This window comes from Danio rerio, chromosome 19 (genome assembly GCF_052040795.2).
Source record: "Danio rerio strain M-AB ecotype USA chromosome 19, GRCz13ab, whole genome shotgun sequence".
NCBI lineage: Eukaryota > Metazoa > Chordata > Actinopteri > Cypriniformes > Danionidae > Danio > Danio rerio.
The window spans coordinates 46,046,041-46,059,481 of record NC_141039.2 but is presented as its reverse complement, the minus strand read 5'-3'; the positions used below and the strand labels follow the sequence as shown (position 1 = coordinate 46,059,481).

Genomic DNA, 13,441 nt, shown 5'->3' with positions numbered 1-13,441 from the left:
AAGTAAAAATAACCAATTATTGGGTAGAAAAACAACTCATTTATGGGGTTAAAAATAATCACCCAATAAAAAATAATCACCCAATTACTTGTGTTAATTTAACCCCTGATGTGTTCTGTCCCATATTTACCCAGCAGTAGGGTTAAAAACTACCCAATTTGGGTAGTTTTTAACCCTGTGTATGCTGCAAAAAATACTCTTCTTACTAGAATAAGAATAAGAAAATACTGTGTTTTTTTTGTCTTGTTTCTAGTCAAAATATCTAAACAATTTTAAATCAAGAAGCTTTTTCTAGACATTTAAATATATTATCTTGTTTTTAGAAATAATATGAAATTAAGTGAGTTTATTCTTTAAATGGGCAAAATAACCTGCCAGTAGGGTAAGCAAAATAGTCTTATGTCAAACTGAAAACAAGATAATTTTGCTTACCCTCACTGGCAGGTAATTTTGCTTATTTTATGGAAAAACTTACTTAAATTTGACTTATGTCTGAAAAAAAAAAACAATATTTTACCTGAAAACGCTAAATAAACAAAGCATTTTTTGGTAAATATAGAATTTTTGAACCATATCTACAAAGTACTTGAATTAATCTTGTTTTCCAAATTGATTTATTCAGAGCTGCTGAGTTTATATACATTATTTAAGACATATTAATTATTTCAGACATAAAAAGGGGCAGCACGATGGCGCAGTGCACAATCGCCTCACTGATTCGAACCCTGGCTGGGTTGGCATTTCTGTGTGGAGTTTGCATGTTCTCCTTGTGTGTGTGGGTTTCCTCTGGTTTCCCCCACAGTCCAAACACATGCGCTATAGTTGAATTGAATCAGCTAAATTGGCCACAGTGTATGTGTGTGCAAGAGATCTGGGATCTGCTGCGTAAAACATTTGCTGGATAAGCTGGCTGTTCATTCTGCTGTGGCGACCCCTGATCAATAAAGCAATTTTAGCTTACCCAATTCACCTATAGCACATGTATTTGGACTTGGGGAAACCGGAGCACCACAATCACCTCAAAGCAAGAAGGTCACTGGTTCGAGCTCCTGCTGGGTCAGTTGGTATTTCCGCATGGAGTTTGCATGTTCTCCCCGTGTTGGCGTGGGTTTCCTTCGGGTGCTACGGTATCCAAAAGTCCAAAAACATGCGCTGTAGGGGACTTAAATAAACTTAACAGGCTGTAGTGTATGTGCAAGGTTGTGTGGATGTTTCCCAGTGTTCTGGTTTGCAGCTGGAAGGACATCTGCTGCTTAAAAACATATGGTGGATAAGTTGGCGGTTCATTCCACTGTGGCGACCCCTGATGAATAAAGGGACCAAGCCGAAAGAAAAATGAATTAATGAAATACACAACACTGCAGCAGAAGCATCCCCTGCTTAAAACATATGCTAGAATAGTTGGCGGTTCATTCCGCTGTGGGTTGCCTTGATAAATAAAGAGACTAAGCGGAAGGAAAATGAATGAATGAATGAATGAAAAGAAAAAGATATAAAAAGAGAGTTAGATCATTTTATAGATTGCATTTTACTGACACCTGCAGGGTTAATACTGTATAACATCCCACTTTATTGCTTTATTTTTCATAAAGAAATAATAACAAACATATTGCGAAATGACTCCAAGTAATTAACTACAAAACACATAGCATTCAATAAAAGAGCATGCAATTATTTCAGATATGACATAGCTCAATGCTATTTGAAATAAATTAACAAGAGAGAAACTAAATAACCCAAACAGATAACACTCAAACATGAACAATCCACTGGTATATTTGTCTTTTCTTCTCATATTTCTCATACACACACACACACACACACACATACACACACACACACACACACACACAATAGTTTCTGATAACTGAACCAAACAATAAAAATATTAAGGTTTAAAAGGGATAGTTCACTTTTTTATTTACACACCCTTTACTTGTCACAATCCTATTTTGAGTTTCTTTTTTATGTTAAACACAAAAGAAGATACTTTGAAAAATGTTGGAAACTGGTAACCACTTGTTTTCCAACTATGGAAGCCAATGGATTACAAAATTCTTCAAAATATCTTCTTTTTTGATCAACATAAACCCCTTACAGGTGAGTAAATGGTTATTAAATGTTATTTTTTTTGGGTGAACTATCCCTTTAAGACCAGCAAAATGAAAAAAAGTACAGACTTTTTGCCAATGCGACATTAATTTCTTCAAAAATATGCTTCATTTTATATTCTGTGCTACAATTGTTTCTCCAGTGCATTTCATTGAGGTTGATCACTGTAAAAGAGGATAAGAAAACATTATGAAACATATACATGCAAAATGAAGATATACACTGCATTATCAAACGACAAAACTGAACAAACATATCTTTAGATCACTCACATAGTTTCATAGGTGCTGTCCTTTGTTTTGAGGAAGCGCATTGCAAAAAATCCTCCAGCTTGCAACACCAGCACCAGGATGATTCCCCCAATGAAGCTGGACAGATCGAAGGATGCCTGGGAGAACTGAGGGCCTGGAGTCGTGTTATCTGTGTGTCAAACATGAGCATAAAAAAGCAAAGAATAATACTTAATATACAGTTGAAACTGAGAGGATACTATCAAAGGATCAACAACAGCCTAGAAAAAAAACTGGGGACCCTTTCTACCTTCCATTTCTTAGTTGCATGTTTTGAGTATTTATTTTTATATATATTGAGGTTTTTTTTTTTTTTTTTTGTCTTTGTTTGCTTTCGGTTAAGTAAAATGTCTGGTAATGTTTGTACAATATGATTTGCTTTACATACATTTATAGTCAGAATTATTAGTCCCTCTTTGAATTTTTTTTCTTTTTCAAATATTTTCCAAGTGATGTTTAACAGAGCAAGTAAATTTTCACAGTATGTCTGATAATATTTTTTCTTCTGGAAAAAGTCTTATTTGTTTTATTTCGGCAAGAATAAAAGCAGTTTTTAGTTTTTTTAAACACCATTTTAAGGTCAAAATTATTAGTTCCTTTAAGCTATATCTATATTTTTTGATAATCTACAAAACAAACCATCATTATACAACAACTTGCCTAATTAACCAAACCTGCCTAGTTAACCTAATAAACCTAGTTAAGCCTTTAAATTTCACTTTAAGCTGTATAGAAGTGTCTTGAAAAATATCTAAATAACCTAATATTAGGGGGGGATAATTCAGGGGGGAAAATAATTCTGACTGTAACTGTAAATTTGAAAATAAAATTGGAAATAATAAAAATTATATACAGTTGATATCAAAATTATCCTCCCTCTAGTAGAGTTTTAAATATTTTTAAAAAGTTTCTTAAGTTATATTAAATGAAGACAATATTTTTCCAACACAACAACTAATTTCTAATGACAATTTTTTGTATTTGCCTAGAGGACTGTAAATACATTTTTTCTAGCTATTTTGTAAGATACTAGTAAGTGCAATTTGAAGGTTTAATTAGGTTAATTGGGGTAACTAGGCGAGTACTACAGTGGTTTGTTCTGTAGCAATTTGAAAACAAACAATGTCTTAAGACGGCTAATAATATTGACCTTAAAAATTGTTTTAAAAATAAAAAACATGTTTATATCCAGCTAAACTAACAGAAATAAGACTTTATTCACAAGAAATAAAGGTAAATGTATAGATAAATATATAAGAAATACTGTAAAAATGTTTTGCTCTGTCAAACATCACTTGATGGGAAATATTTGAATTACTGTACAGTTGAAGTCAGATTTATTAAACACCCTCAATTATAAGCCCCTCTGTTTATTTTTTCCTCAATTTCTGTTTACGGGAGAGAAGATTTTTTCAACACATTTCAAAACATAATAGTTTTAATAACTCATCTCTAATAACTGATTTATTTTATCTTTGCCATGATGACAGCACATAATATTTGACTAGATATTTTTCAAGACACTTCTATACAGCTTAAAGTGACATTTAAAGGCTTAACTAGGTAAATTAGGTTCACTAGGCAGGTTAGGATAATTAGGCAAGTTATTGTATAATTTTTGTTCTGTAGACAGTCAAAAGCAAATAGCTTAAGTGGGCTAATAATATTGTCCTTAAAATTGTGTTAAAAAATTAAAAACTGCTTTTATTTTAGCCTAAATAAAACAAATAAGACTTTTTCCAGAAGAAAAAATATTATCAGACATACTATGAAAATGTCCTTGCTCTGTTAAACATAATTTGGGAAATATTTAAAAAAGAAAAAAAAAAAAAAGCGGGCTAATAATCCTGACTACAACTGTATAAACAATAAAAAACGAATACAGTGAAACTAAAGCCTCACCTGTGCCACCACCATCAGCAGATCCACCATCTACCACAATATAAACACATATAGGCTACTGTTAGCAATCAGGCTTACTCATTTGCAAATATACACACAGCTCATAGCCTACAAACTATATACATTTTTGCTCACTTTGGCACATGCCCGTTTCATTGTAGACAGAGCAGCCTCCATAGTCGTCAGTGTCAGACATACATCTTGTGTCATTTCCTGAAAAAAATTATATATCACATTTACATTCCATAGATATTATATATATACACACATAACATATAGCATAATTAAATAGTAAATATCTTTGTTTACATTCAGCCATAGTCACATAGTACGCCAACGTTTGTGACACTTGATTCTGATTGGTCAATTGACCTTACATTAAGTTTAACACGGATGAAGACGAGGCTGCGGACTCGCGGAGGAAAAAACCTTGATCATGCTTATTTTGAAAAGACGTTTTACCATCTAAAACGATCTAAACATACGGTACGGTTGTTAAGAAAAAATATAATTTATCGAACTGTACAATTCTCTATCATTCTGTTCCTCACAAAGTCATAAAAAGGAAAGAAACACGACGCTAACATGGCGTCGACGGCTTCCATTCTATTTACATTATATTTTTTATTTTATTATCTTGTTATAATAAAAACTTGTAGTTTGTTGAGCAAATACTTTCCTACCACAGAAGTAGCTATTACAATGTTAATTGTGACATTTAATCTTATAATTCTGACTTTTTGGATTTATTTTAGATGAATGAGATGGAATTTAGGCTATGTTTACGTTACTTATCCTATTGTATAATGCTTTATAATAGTACAGTAACTATAGTACAATAGTGTATAATTGTACAGTAAGTATAGTACAATAGTGTATAATAGTACAGTAAGTGCATTTTAACAGAATTATAATGTTTATACTGTTTTGTGGGGCTTAAACGTCGCCATAAAAATAGTAAAATAAGACATTTATGACATACTTTGACCACACAAATGCAAGATCTTGATAATAAATTATTATAAATGATAGTAAATGTGAGTAACTGATAGTAAGTATGTTAAACTCCCTATTAAGAATTCAGTGTAGTATAGCTATTCACAACACTAAACTTACTTATTCATGCATTCATTATAAAAGGTCAATTTATGGAACAATCAGTAAAATAGTAGATTTTGTGGCAGTTTTTGCACTATTATTCTTAGCTCATAAAGAACTATCATGTTAAATGTAAACTTTTAAAGATGACACTGCATGTGCATCAGTATATTTGATCTGTACAGTAGGTTTTAATAAGGAATACAAATACTTTAACATAAATCTTATGATTTTTTTTTCACAAAAATGTTACAGAAAGACATTCTCCCATCTACAATATGAAACTTTTTTTTTCTCCAATTTCACACAAAATCTTTGTAATCACTTAAAAGTTCATTAAATTTACTTCATTTTAAAATAGAAATCAAATTATGCAAAAGTAGTGTAACGAGATCTGCTCAATGTTTGATTAGTTTTACAATACTTAAATGTCTGCATGAACACTTTGCATATGCAGGACTTTGCCAGCTCACGTGCGTAATGGAAAGCAAACGTTTAAAGCTGAGGCACTCTCCGAAATAAAGCTACGAGAGCGGTCACTGGGGTGTTACATTTTCAAAAGGTACAAATTTGTACCTAAAAGGTCCATATTAATACCTCAAGGATACATATTAGTACCTTAAAAGTACAAAAGTGTTCCTCTTAAAATTCTTAGGGACTAATATATACTGTTAAGGTGCCAATATGTACCTTTTAAGTACCAATGTGTACCTTTTGAAAAGGTACCACCCCAGTGACAGCTTGGTACGTTTATTTCTGAGAGTGTATCAATAATGAAACTGTATTCATCAGAAAATGCTTACCAAATGTTGATTAAAAATGCCCTTAAGTTTAGTTTACAATACCTATAGTTTTGATTTACCAGTTTCTTTGATTTACGAATTTCTTTAAACATATGCTCTTAAAATATTATTCATGTTTTAATATGGAAATTATCCATAAAATCACTTTGTCTTTCCAGTCATATTTATTTTCATAGATATTGTAATAAAGAAGGAGTTGTCCTACAGGTATGTACCTTATTTATGAGAACAATCGAGTACCTTCATTTTAATTGTACTATAAAAGGTACAGAACAGTATCATAAGAGGTATTTTCTGTGCCATATGAGGTACAACTTTTACAAATGTACAAAACTGTTCCTTAAGAAACCGTCTACCTTTTTTCTGAAAGTGTAGGGACATCAGTGACTTATTTTACAAGGGGCATAATAAGTCCCCCTTTAAAGAGCTATTGCCAGATTTAGCTGTATATGAAAACAAGCCTATAGAATGTCCCCATCTAAATGGTTGTGTTTGTGTAAAAATCGATGGGCACTGTCAGCATGCAAGTCTAGTTATATCTTAGAAATGGGTCTATGAGAGAGAGCGAGAGAGAGAGACCATGTTTCAGATTTGGTTACCTTGGCAACAGAGCATGAACAGACTAAAAGATGCTGCTTCTTGTTGAACATCTCTCTCTTCTCTCTTCATTCTCACACACACACTCATTTCCAGGAGGCTAGATAATGGTGTTGAATTATTTACTAACACTGATGTCTGTGTGGACGGCAGCTGTAACTGTGCGTGTGCCCGTGTTTGAATAATTCACCAGGTTGTTTCTGAGATCGCTCTCCATGGCTAGGATCACATGTCCATCAGTGGGATCCTCTGTATGTGTGTGTGTGTGTGAACAACATTGCACAGGAGAATACATCTAAACTAAATATAATACATGTGTTTTTTACCGTCATTACAGCTTTGCCAAACACATCGTGTCAGGTTGAGGGCCGGGTCTCCGCTGATGCAGGAATCACATGAGTTAAATTGAGAACAGTCTACAATGGGGGAACCTGTCAATCCGTCAGGAGATAAAAGATGTAAGGTTATATTCTCAGCAGCTCACATTACACTTCATATGTTTAGGTTTAAGAGAGAAACTGTCGAAAGACTAATAATTAGAGTAAAGATGAATCATAATGTAACAGAGAGAAATGAGATTATAATGAATTGATAGAGTATAAAGTAAATTGTCTTTCAACTGCGGAAGAACCAACACATTTCAGATCATCAAAACCTTTTCTAAAGCTCTGTGACTCTAAAATTGTCCATTTCTCAGAATGAATCCCAAAATGACCAAGAAACTCTTTAATTGGCAGAAATTTAGTGTTAAAAATACAGTAGAAACATTTCTAAATACACAGCAAGCTACCGCATTTCATTATTCATTCGTTTTCCTTCGGCTCATTCCTCTATTTATCAGGGGTCGCCACATTGGAATGAACGGGCAGCTATTCCAGCAAATGTTTTACACAGCGGATGCCTTTCCAGCTGCAACTTAGTACTGGGAAATATTTCATTATTTTATAAAAGGTTAATGCACCAAGTTTTGAAGTATTATGAGATATTAGTATTAGTACTAAAATAAAGCACCACCAAAAGTACATCTGATGAACTAAACTGTTAGAATTACTATTTATTTTTATGTTTTATATTCATGAGATCATCAAAAATCATCAAAATATGCAATTTGTTATATGTAATGAAATTATTCATTATAGATTATCTAATAGATATCAGATAATTCAGGGGAAAATATCAAACTAAGGTTAAATTAGCTTAATATGAAATCTATTTAAGTTTCCCAGTGATGGGTTGCAGCTGGAAGGGCATCCGCTGCTTAAAACATATGCTGGATAAGTTGGCAGTTCATTCCGCTGTGGCGACCCAAGATTAATAAAGGGACTAAGCCGAAAAGAAAATGAATGAATGAATGAAATCTGTTTAAAACACTTTAGTAACCATAACCATAATTAACAGAATACATTTACTAAAGTGTCTTTCAGTGTAACACTGTATACCAACAAATAATGTCAGACATGTTTATAACAAAAAAACATTTGATAACTTATAAAAACATCCTTTGAAGGATCCTAAAATAACTATTTAATAACTTTATTTGTTAAAGCCATTACTTACTAGTTAATTATTTGAAGTTTTTAGTAACTAATAAAGTTATGGTAACTAATAACCTTTATTTTTCCCAATTTAATTGTAATACAATAAAGTGCACCTTTTTTAAAGCTGCTTCGTAACAATAATTATTGTGAATAGCGCTATACATATGAATTTGAATAAATAAATTGTTAAGTGATGTCATTTTACATTTTTTATACACTGCCACTTCTCTTTAAACCACTCGGTTTTACCCATTTGGCAACAAGACATTTTTTGATCCCTTAAAATATAATGACGTTAAACATGATCTTTTAATACAGCTCAGAAAAAGTTGCACTGATACTTAGTTGTGGTTTGTGAATTGGACATTATAACCTACATTAGCAGTATATACCGACAAATATTATCAGGAATATTTCTATATAAAAAACATTTGATAACATAATAAACGACATTTTTAAGGATCATTGTGCATTCCTAAAATAACTATATAATAACATTAACTGCTAAGAGCTATTAGTTACTAGTTAATAAGTTGAAGTCATTAATAACTAATAAAGTTAACTATTAATCTTCACTTTTCCCAATCTGATTGTAATGCAATAATGTGCATTTTTTGCAAAGCTGCTTTGTAATTATAGTTATTGTGAAAGTGCTGTACAAATAAACTAAAATGAATAAACTTAAATAAAACTTTAAGTTATGTAATTTAAAATATTTTATACATTGCCACTTTATCTGCAAACCGATCAGTTTTACCCATTTTTCAACAAGATATTCTTGGTTCCCTTAAAATATAACAACACTTAATATGATCTTTTAATACAGCTCAGAACAAGCTAACTGTTGCCTTGAGACTAACATGTAGTCTGTGAAAAGGTTTAAGTAACCTGCATTAGCAGTAAATACCAAACAATATTGTCAGGCATATTTTAACAAAAAACATTTGATAAAATTTTAAAAGACCCTTCAAGCATCACTGTGCAGTCCTAAAATGTGAAGTAATGTCATTTTATATATTTAATGCATTGCCACTTTATCTACAAACTACTCGTTTTTACCCATTTGTCAAAAAAAGACAATTTTAAGGGTTTAATATAATATAATAACACTTAATATGATATTTTAAATTCAGTTAATAACCTAACCGTTGCACTGATACTCATTCGTGGTCTGTGAATTAGTCTAAAATAGTCACAGCCTCAATTCATAAAAATATTGTCAGGCATATTATAACAAAAGCCCATTTGATAACATATTAAACAACCTTTGTAATATCGCTGTGCTGTCCTAAAATATTAAGTAATTTCATTTGAAATATTTTATGCATTGCCACCTCTCTTTAAACCACTCGGTTTTACCCATTGATCCCTCATATAATTATTAACATTTAACATGATCATTTAATACAGCTCAGAATAAGCTAACTGTTGCACTGATACATCTCTGTGGTCTGTGAATTGGTCATAATAACCTGCATTTGATGCATATAACAACAAGTATTGTCATATATATTTACTGTTTAACAAAAAACATTTAATAACATATTAAAGACACTTTCAGGGTCACTGTGCAGTCCAAAAATATTAAGTAATGTCATTTTAAATATATTATGCATTGCCACTTTATCTGCAAACCACTCAGTTTTACTCATTTGTCAAAAAAGACCATTTTTGATCCCTCATATAATATAATAACACTTAATATGATCTTTTTATTAAGTTCAGAGTTAGCTAACTGTTGCACTGATACCTATCCGTAGCCTGTGAATTAGTCATAATAACCTGCGTTAGCAGTTTATATCAACAAATATCAGACATATTTAGAATAAAAATAATTTGATAAATATTATAAGATGACATAATTATATTATGAAGCGACACTGTGCAGCCCTAAAATATTAAGTAATGTAATTTTAAATATTTTATGCATTGCCACTTTATCTGCAAACCACTCTGTGTTACCCATTGATTCCTAATATAATATAATAACACTTAATATGATCTTTTAATACAGCTCAGAATAAGCTAACTGTTGCACTGATACCTATCCATGGTCTGTGAATTGGTTAGAATAACCTGCATTAGCAGTATATAACAACAAATATTGTCAGGGATATTTATAACAAAAACAATTTGATAATATTATAAGACCTTTGAAGCGTCACTGTGCAGTCCTAAAATATTAAGTAATGTCATTTTAAATGTTTTATGCATCGCCACTTTTTTACAAACCACACAGTTTTTACCCATTTGTCAAAAAAGACTGTTTTTGATATCCTTAAATTATAATATGATCTTTTAATACAGCTCAGAATAGGCTAACTGTTGCACTGATACTTACCCGTGGTCTGTGAATTGGTCATAACAACCTGCATTAGCAGCGCAATCCCACAAAGTGCGGCCCACACACACCTCATCCTCAAACAATCGACAGTAAATCCCACCTATAATGAACACAAACTGTGAGAGCAATGCATGAAGCTCCTCATTCAGATTCGAATTTGTATCCTGAGTTAAATAATAAAAAAAAAAAGAAAGAGTCTAGACTTCTGAATCTGCCTGGGTAAACACTGACCACTAGATGTCAACAAGTTGAGAAAGAACTAAAAGAAACACACAAATAAAGAAAGCTGAAACTAAAAATTAAAGAGTAAAAGTCGTGAACGCACACGTGCCTGTCAAGCTGACATCCAGTCCTAAATGTCTTTGTCCTCCAGACGAAAGGTCGTTGTGAACTGTCAACTGTGTGTGTGTGTGTGTGTGTGAGTTGACGTCATGCTCTCTGATTCAGGGAGACTGGAAGGTGTGTAATGTGAGACAGGTAACTTGGCAACCAAATGGCTAATGACCATGTCTTGATATCCACACCACTGAACATATTCTGCTGTTTCACAGGCTGACTGCAGAAATTTGTCAAAACTGTCATCAGCATGTCTGTATTGGATCTTTTGACCCTTTTTTCTGATTGTATATCTCCCTGGTGGTTTAGAAACGTCTTTGAGACAAAAAAACAAAACAAAAAAACATATGGTGTTGATTCCATACAGTATATTATAGGTTTTCAAGCATCAAAACGATGAAATTTAATATAGCTTTTGCTTCTTTTCATGGTTATTTTATTTTGGATTTTTATTTATTTCATTTTTTATTTTATTTTATATAATTTTAATATATTTATATTATTTAAAAAAATTTTTATTTAAAATTTATTTTATTTGATATTTATTTTATTTTATTTTTGCTTCGTTCATTTTTTTTCGGTTTAGTCCCTTTATTAATCCGCCACAGCGGAATGAACCACTAACTTATTCAGCATATGTTTTACGCCACACATACTCATTCACACACATACACTATGGACAATTTTAGCTTAATTCACCTAAACCACGTGTTTTTGGACTTGTGGGGGAAACTGGAGCACCTGGAGGAAACCCATGACAACACAGGGAGATTTATTTATTATTTTATTATTTTATTTTATTTTATTTTTATTGTCTTTTATTTTTTATTTTATTATTCTTATTTTATTTTATTTTGCTCTTTTTTATTTCATTTTGTTTTATTCTTTTTTATTTAATTTTTAATTTAATTTAATTTCAAATTATAGTATCATCAAAGTATAGTATAAAGCATCAAAAATCAGGAAAAACACAAAATCTATAAAATTGTGTTGACTTTTTGTAGTTTGTCATTTATTTTTGCAATATTTTGCATGAATTTAAATGTATTATCTAAAGACTTTTGCTGCCTTTTCATTTTCAATTGAAACAACACATTTTTTAAGTTTCGAGGAACAACTTAATTGTTTTATATTCAATCCGCCTAAATTTGTGAAAACTATTAAGTTAACTTAATCCATTTGTGTTTTGACAACATGAAGGAATTGTGTAGTACCCAGGATTTTTTACACTGGCTTTCTAATGATATCCAGTGACTAAAATGCTATTGCAATAAATTTATCAGTTTAATAATTCTGTTTTGTTCAAATGCACCAGAATATACTGCTAAAAAATGAATAAATAAATAAATAAATAAAGGGAACGCTTGGAGTTACATTGTGTTGTTTAGGTGTTCCCTTTATTTTTCGAGCAGTATATATTACCAATATTCACTTAGAAATTGATAAAAATATTCACATTCATACTGAGGGCACTGTATGTTGGCATTTAGAGGCTTCAGCTAACACTCAAAAAAGAAAATCTGCCATATGGAAGAACCGGGTCAGAGAGAGAGAGAGAGACTGATACTTATATAACATCTTCACCTTCAATGTCCCTCAAGTCATCCGCATCTTCACCGTCCTCCAAAACCCTTTTAACAGTAATCAAAAATGACAACATGAGCTGAACAGCGGAGGTGATGATGATGATGATTATATAGTGAATGTGTACGAATAGGTGTAGGAGTCCATATGCCTGCGTACTGTAGGAGGACGTAGTCACTGCTATCACATCATTTTTTTTGACACATCTGGGAAATCTCTGCATTTGTTTTCACACTGCCTTCCCACAGATCACTTAAAACCCACAGAGAATCTCCCTAACCCACACCATCACCCCTCAAACGGTTTTGTAATGTCTCACGACGCACAGACGGATCAATAGGTTGTGCCAAAGCGCATGAATAGACAGAGAGTGGGCGGTTATTTTCTCCAGGGAGGACTAGGTGCAGAGAGATAAAGCCGCGCATGCGCTCTGAAGGCATTAGGTAACGGGGAGAAATTCCGCAGTAGACACACACACATTCACACACACTCACGCAGACTGACTTCCCGCCAAAAATGAGCACAAGGAGATACAACGGTGGAATGCTAAACAGTGTCTGTGCTCTTATTATTTTCAGAAAGAAGATACTTACAGGACATACAGTACATAATGGATATGACAGAAAGAGACTGTATTTTTTTCTGTGCTCTTATTTCTGAAATAATTTGGATTTTTAAATGATTCTTATGTTGACATGCTCAGAATATAAGAAGAGTTAAATTTTAGTTTAATTAGTTTAAATGAGCTGCTGCTGTAGATTCGTTTGGTGTTGGAGACACATAATGTGCATCAGGACTGTGATGTTTTGTTATATAATAGGGATGTAACGGTATCAA

At 32.2% G+C, this 13,441-nt stretch overlaps 2 protein-coding genes across 5 annotated transcripts in view; both read right to left on the bottom strand.

Moving 5' to 3' along the window:
* The window catches only part of wasf2 (WASP family member 2), a gene marked incomplete in the record, with an annotated part of 185,745 nt that overhangs the window by 135,527 nt on the left and 36,777 nt on the right, over positions 1-13,441 (bottom strand).
* cd164l2 (CD164 sialomucin-like 2) lies at positions 1,551-11,072 on the bottom strand. Of its 4 annotated transcripts, none has more exons than XM_087296139.2 (7): positions 11,010-11,072; positions 10,682-10,784; positions 7,129-7,233; positions 4,440-4,517; positions 4,305-4,334; positions 2,385-2,532; positions 1,551-2,276 (listed from the first exon to the last, which is right to left on the bottom strand). In XM_087296139.2, the coding sequence occupies exons 2-7, from the start codon at positions 10,755-10,757 to the stop codon at positions 2,261-2,263; spliced, it is 453 nt and encodes a 150-aa protein (XP_087152265.2). In that variant the 5' UTR covers positions 10,758-10,784; positions 11,010-11,072; the 3' UTR covers positions 1,551-2,260. The 4 variants fall into 4 exon arrangements, with proteins under 4 accessions (XP_087152265.2, XP_087152264.2, XP_088507659.1 ...); XM_087296138.2 differs by having other exon boundaries at positions 11,016-11,072; XM_088651533.1 differs by lacking the exons at positions 10,682-10,784; positions 11,010-11,072 and adding an exon at positions 8,074-9,486 and having other exon boundaries at positions 7,129-7,703.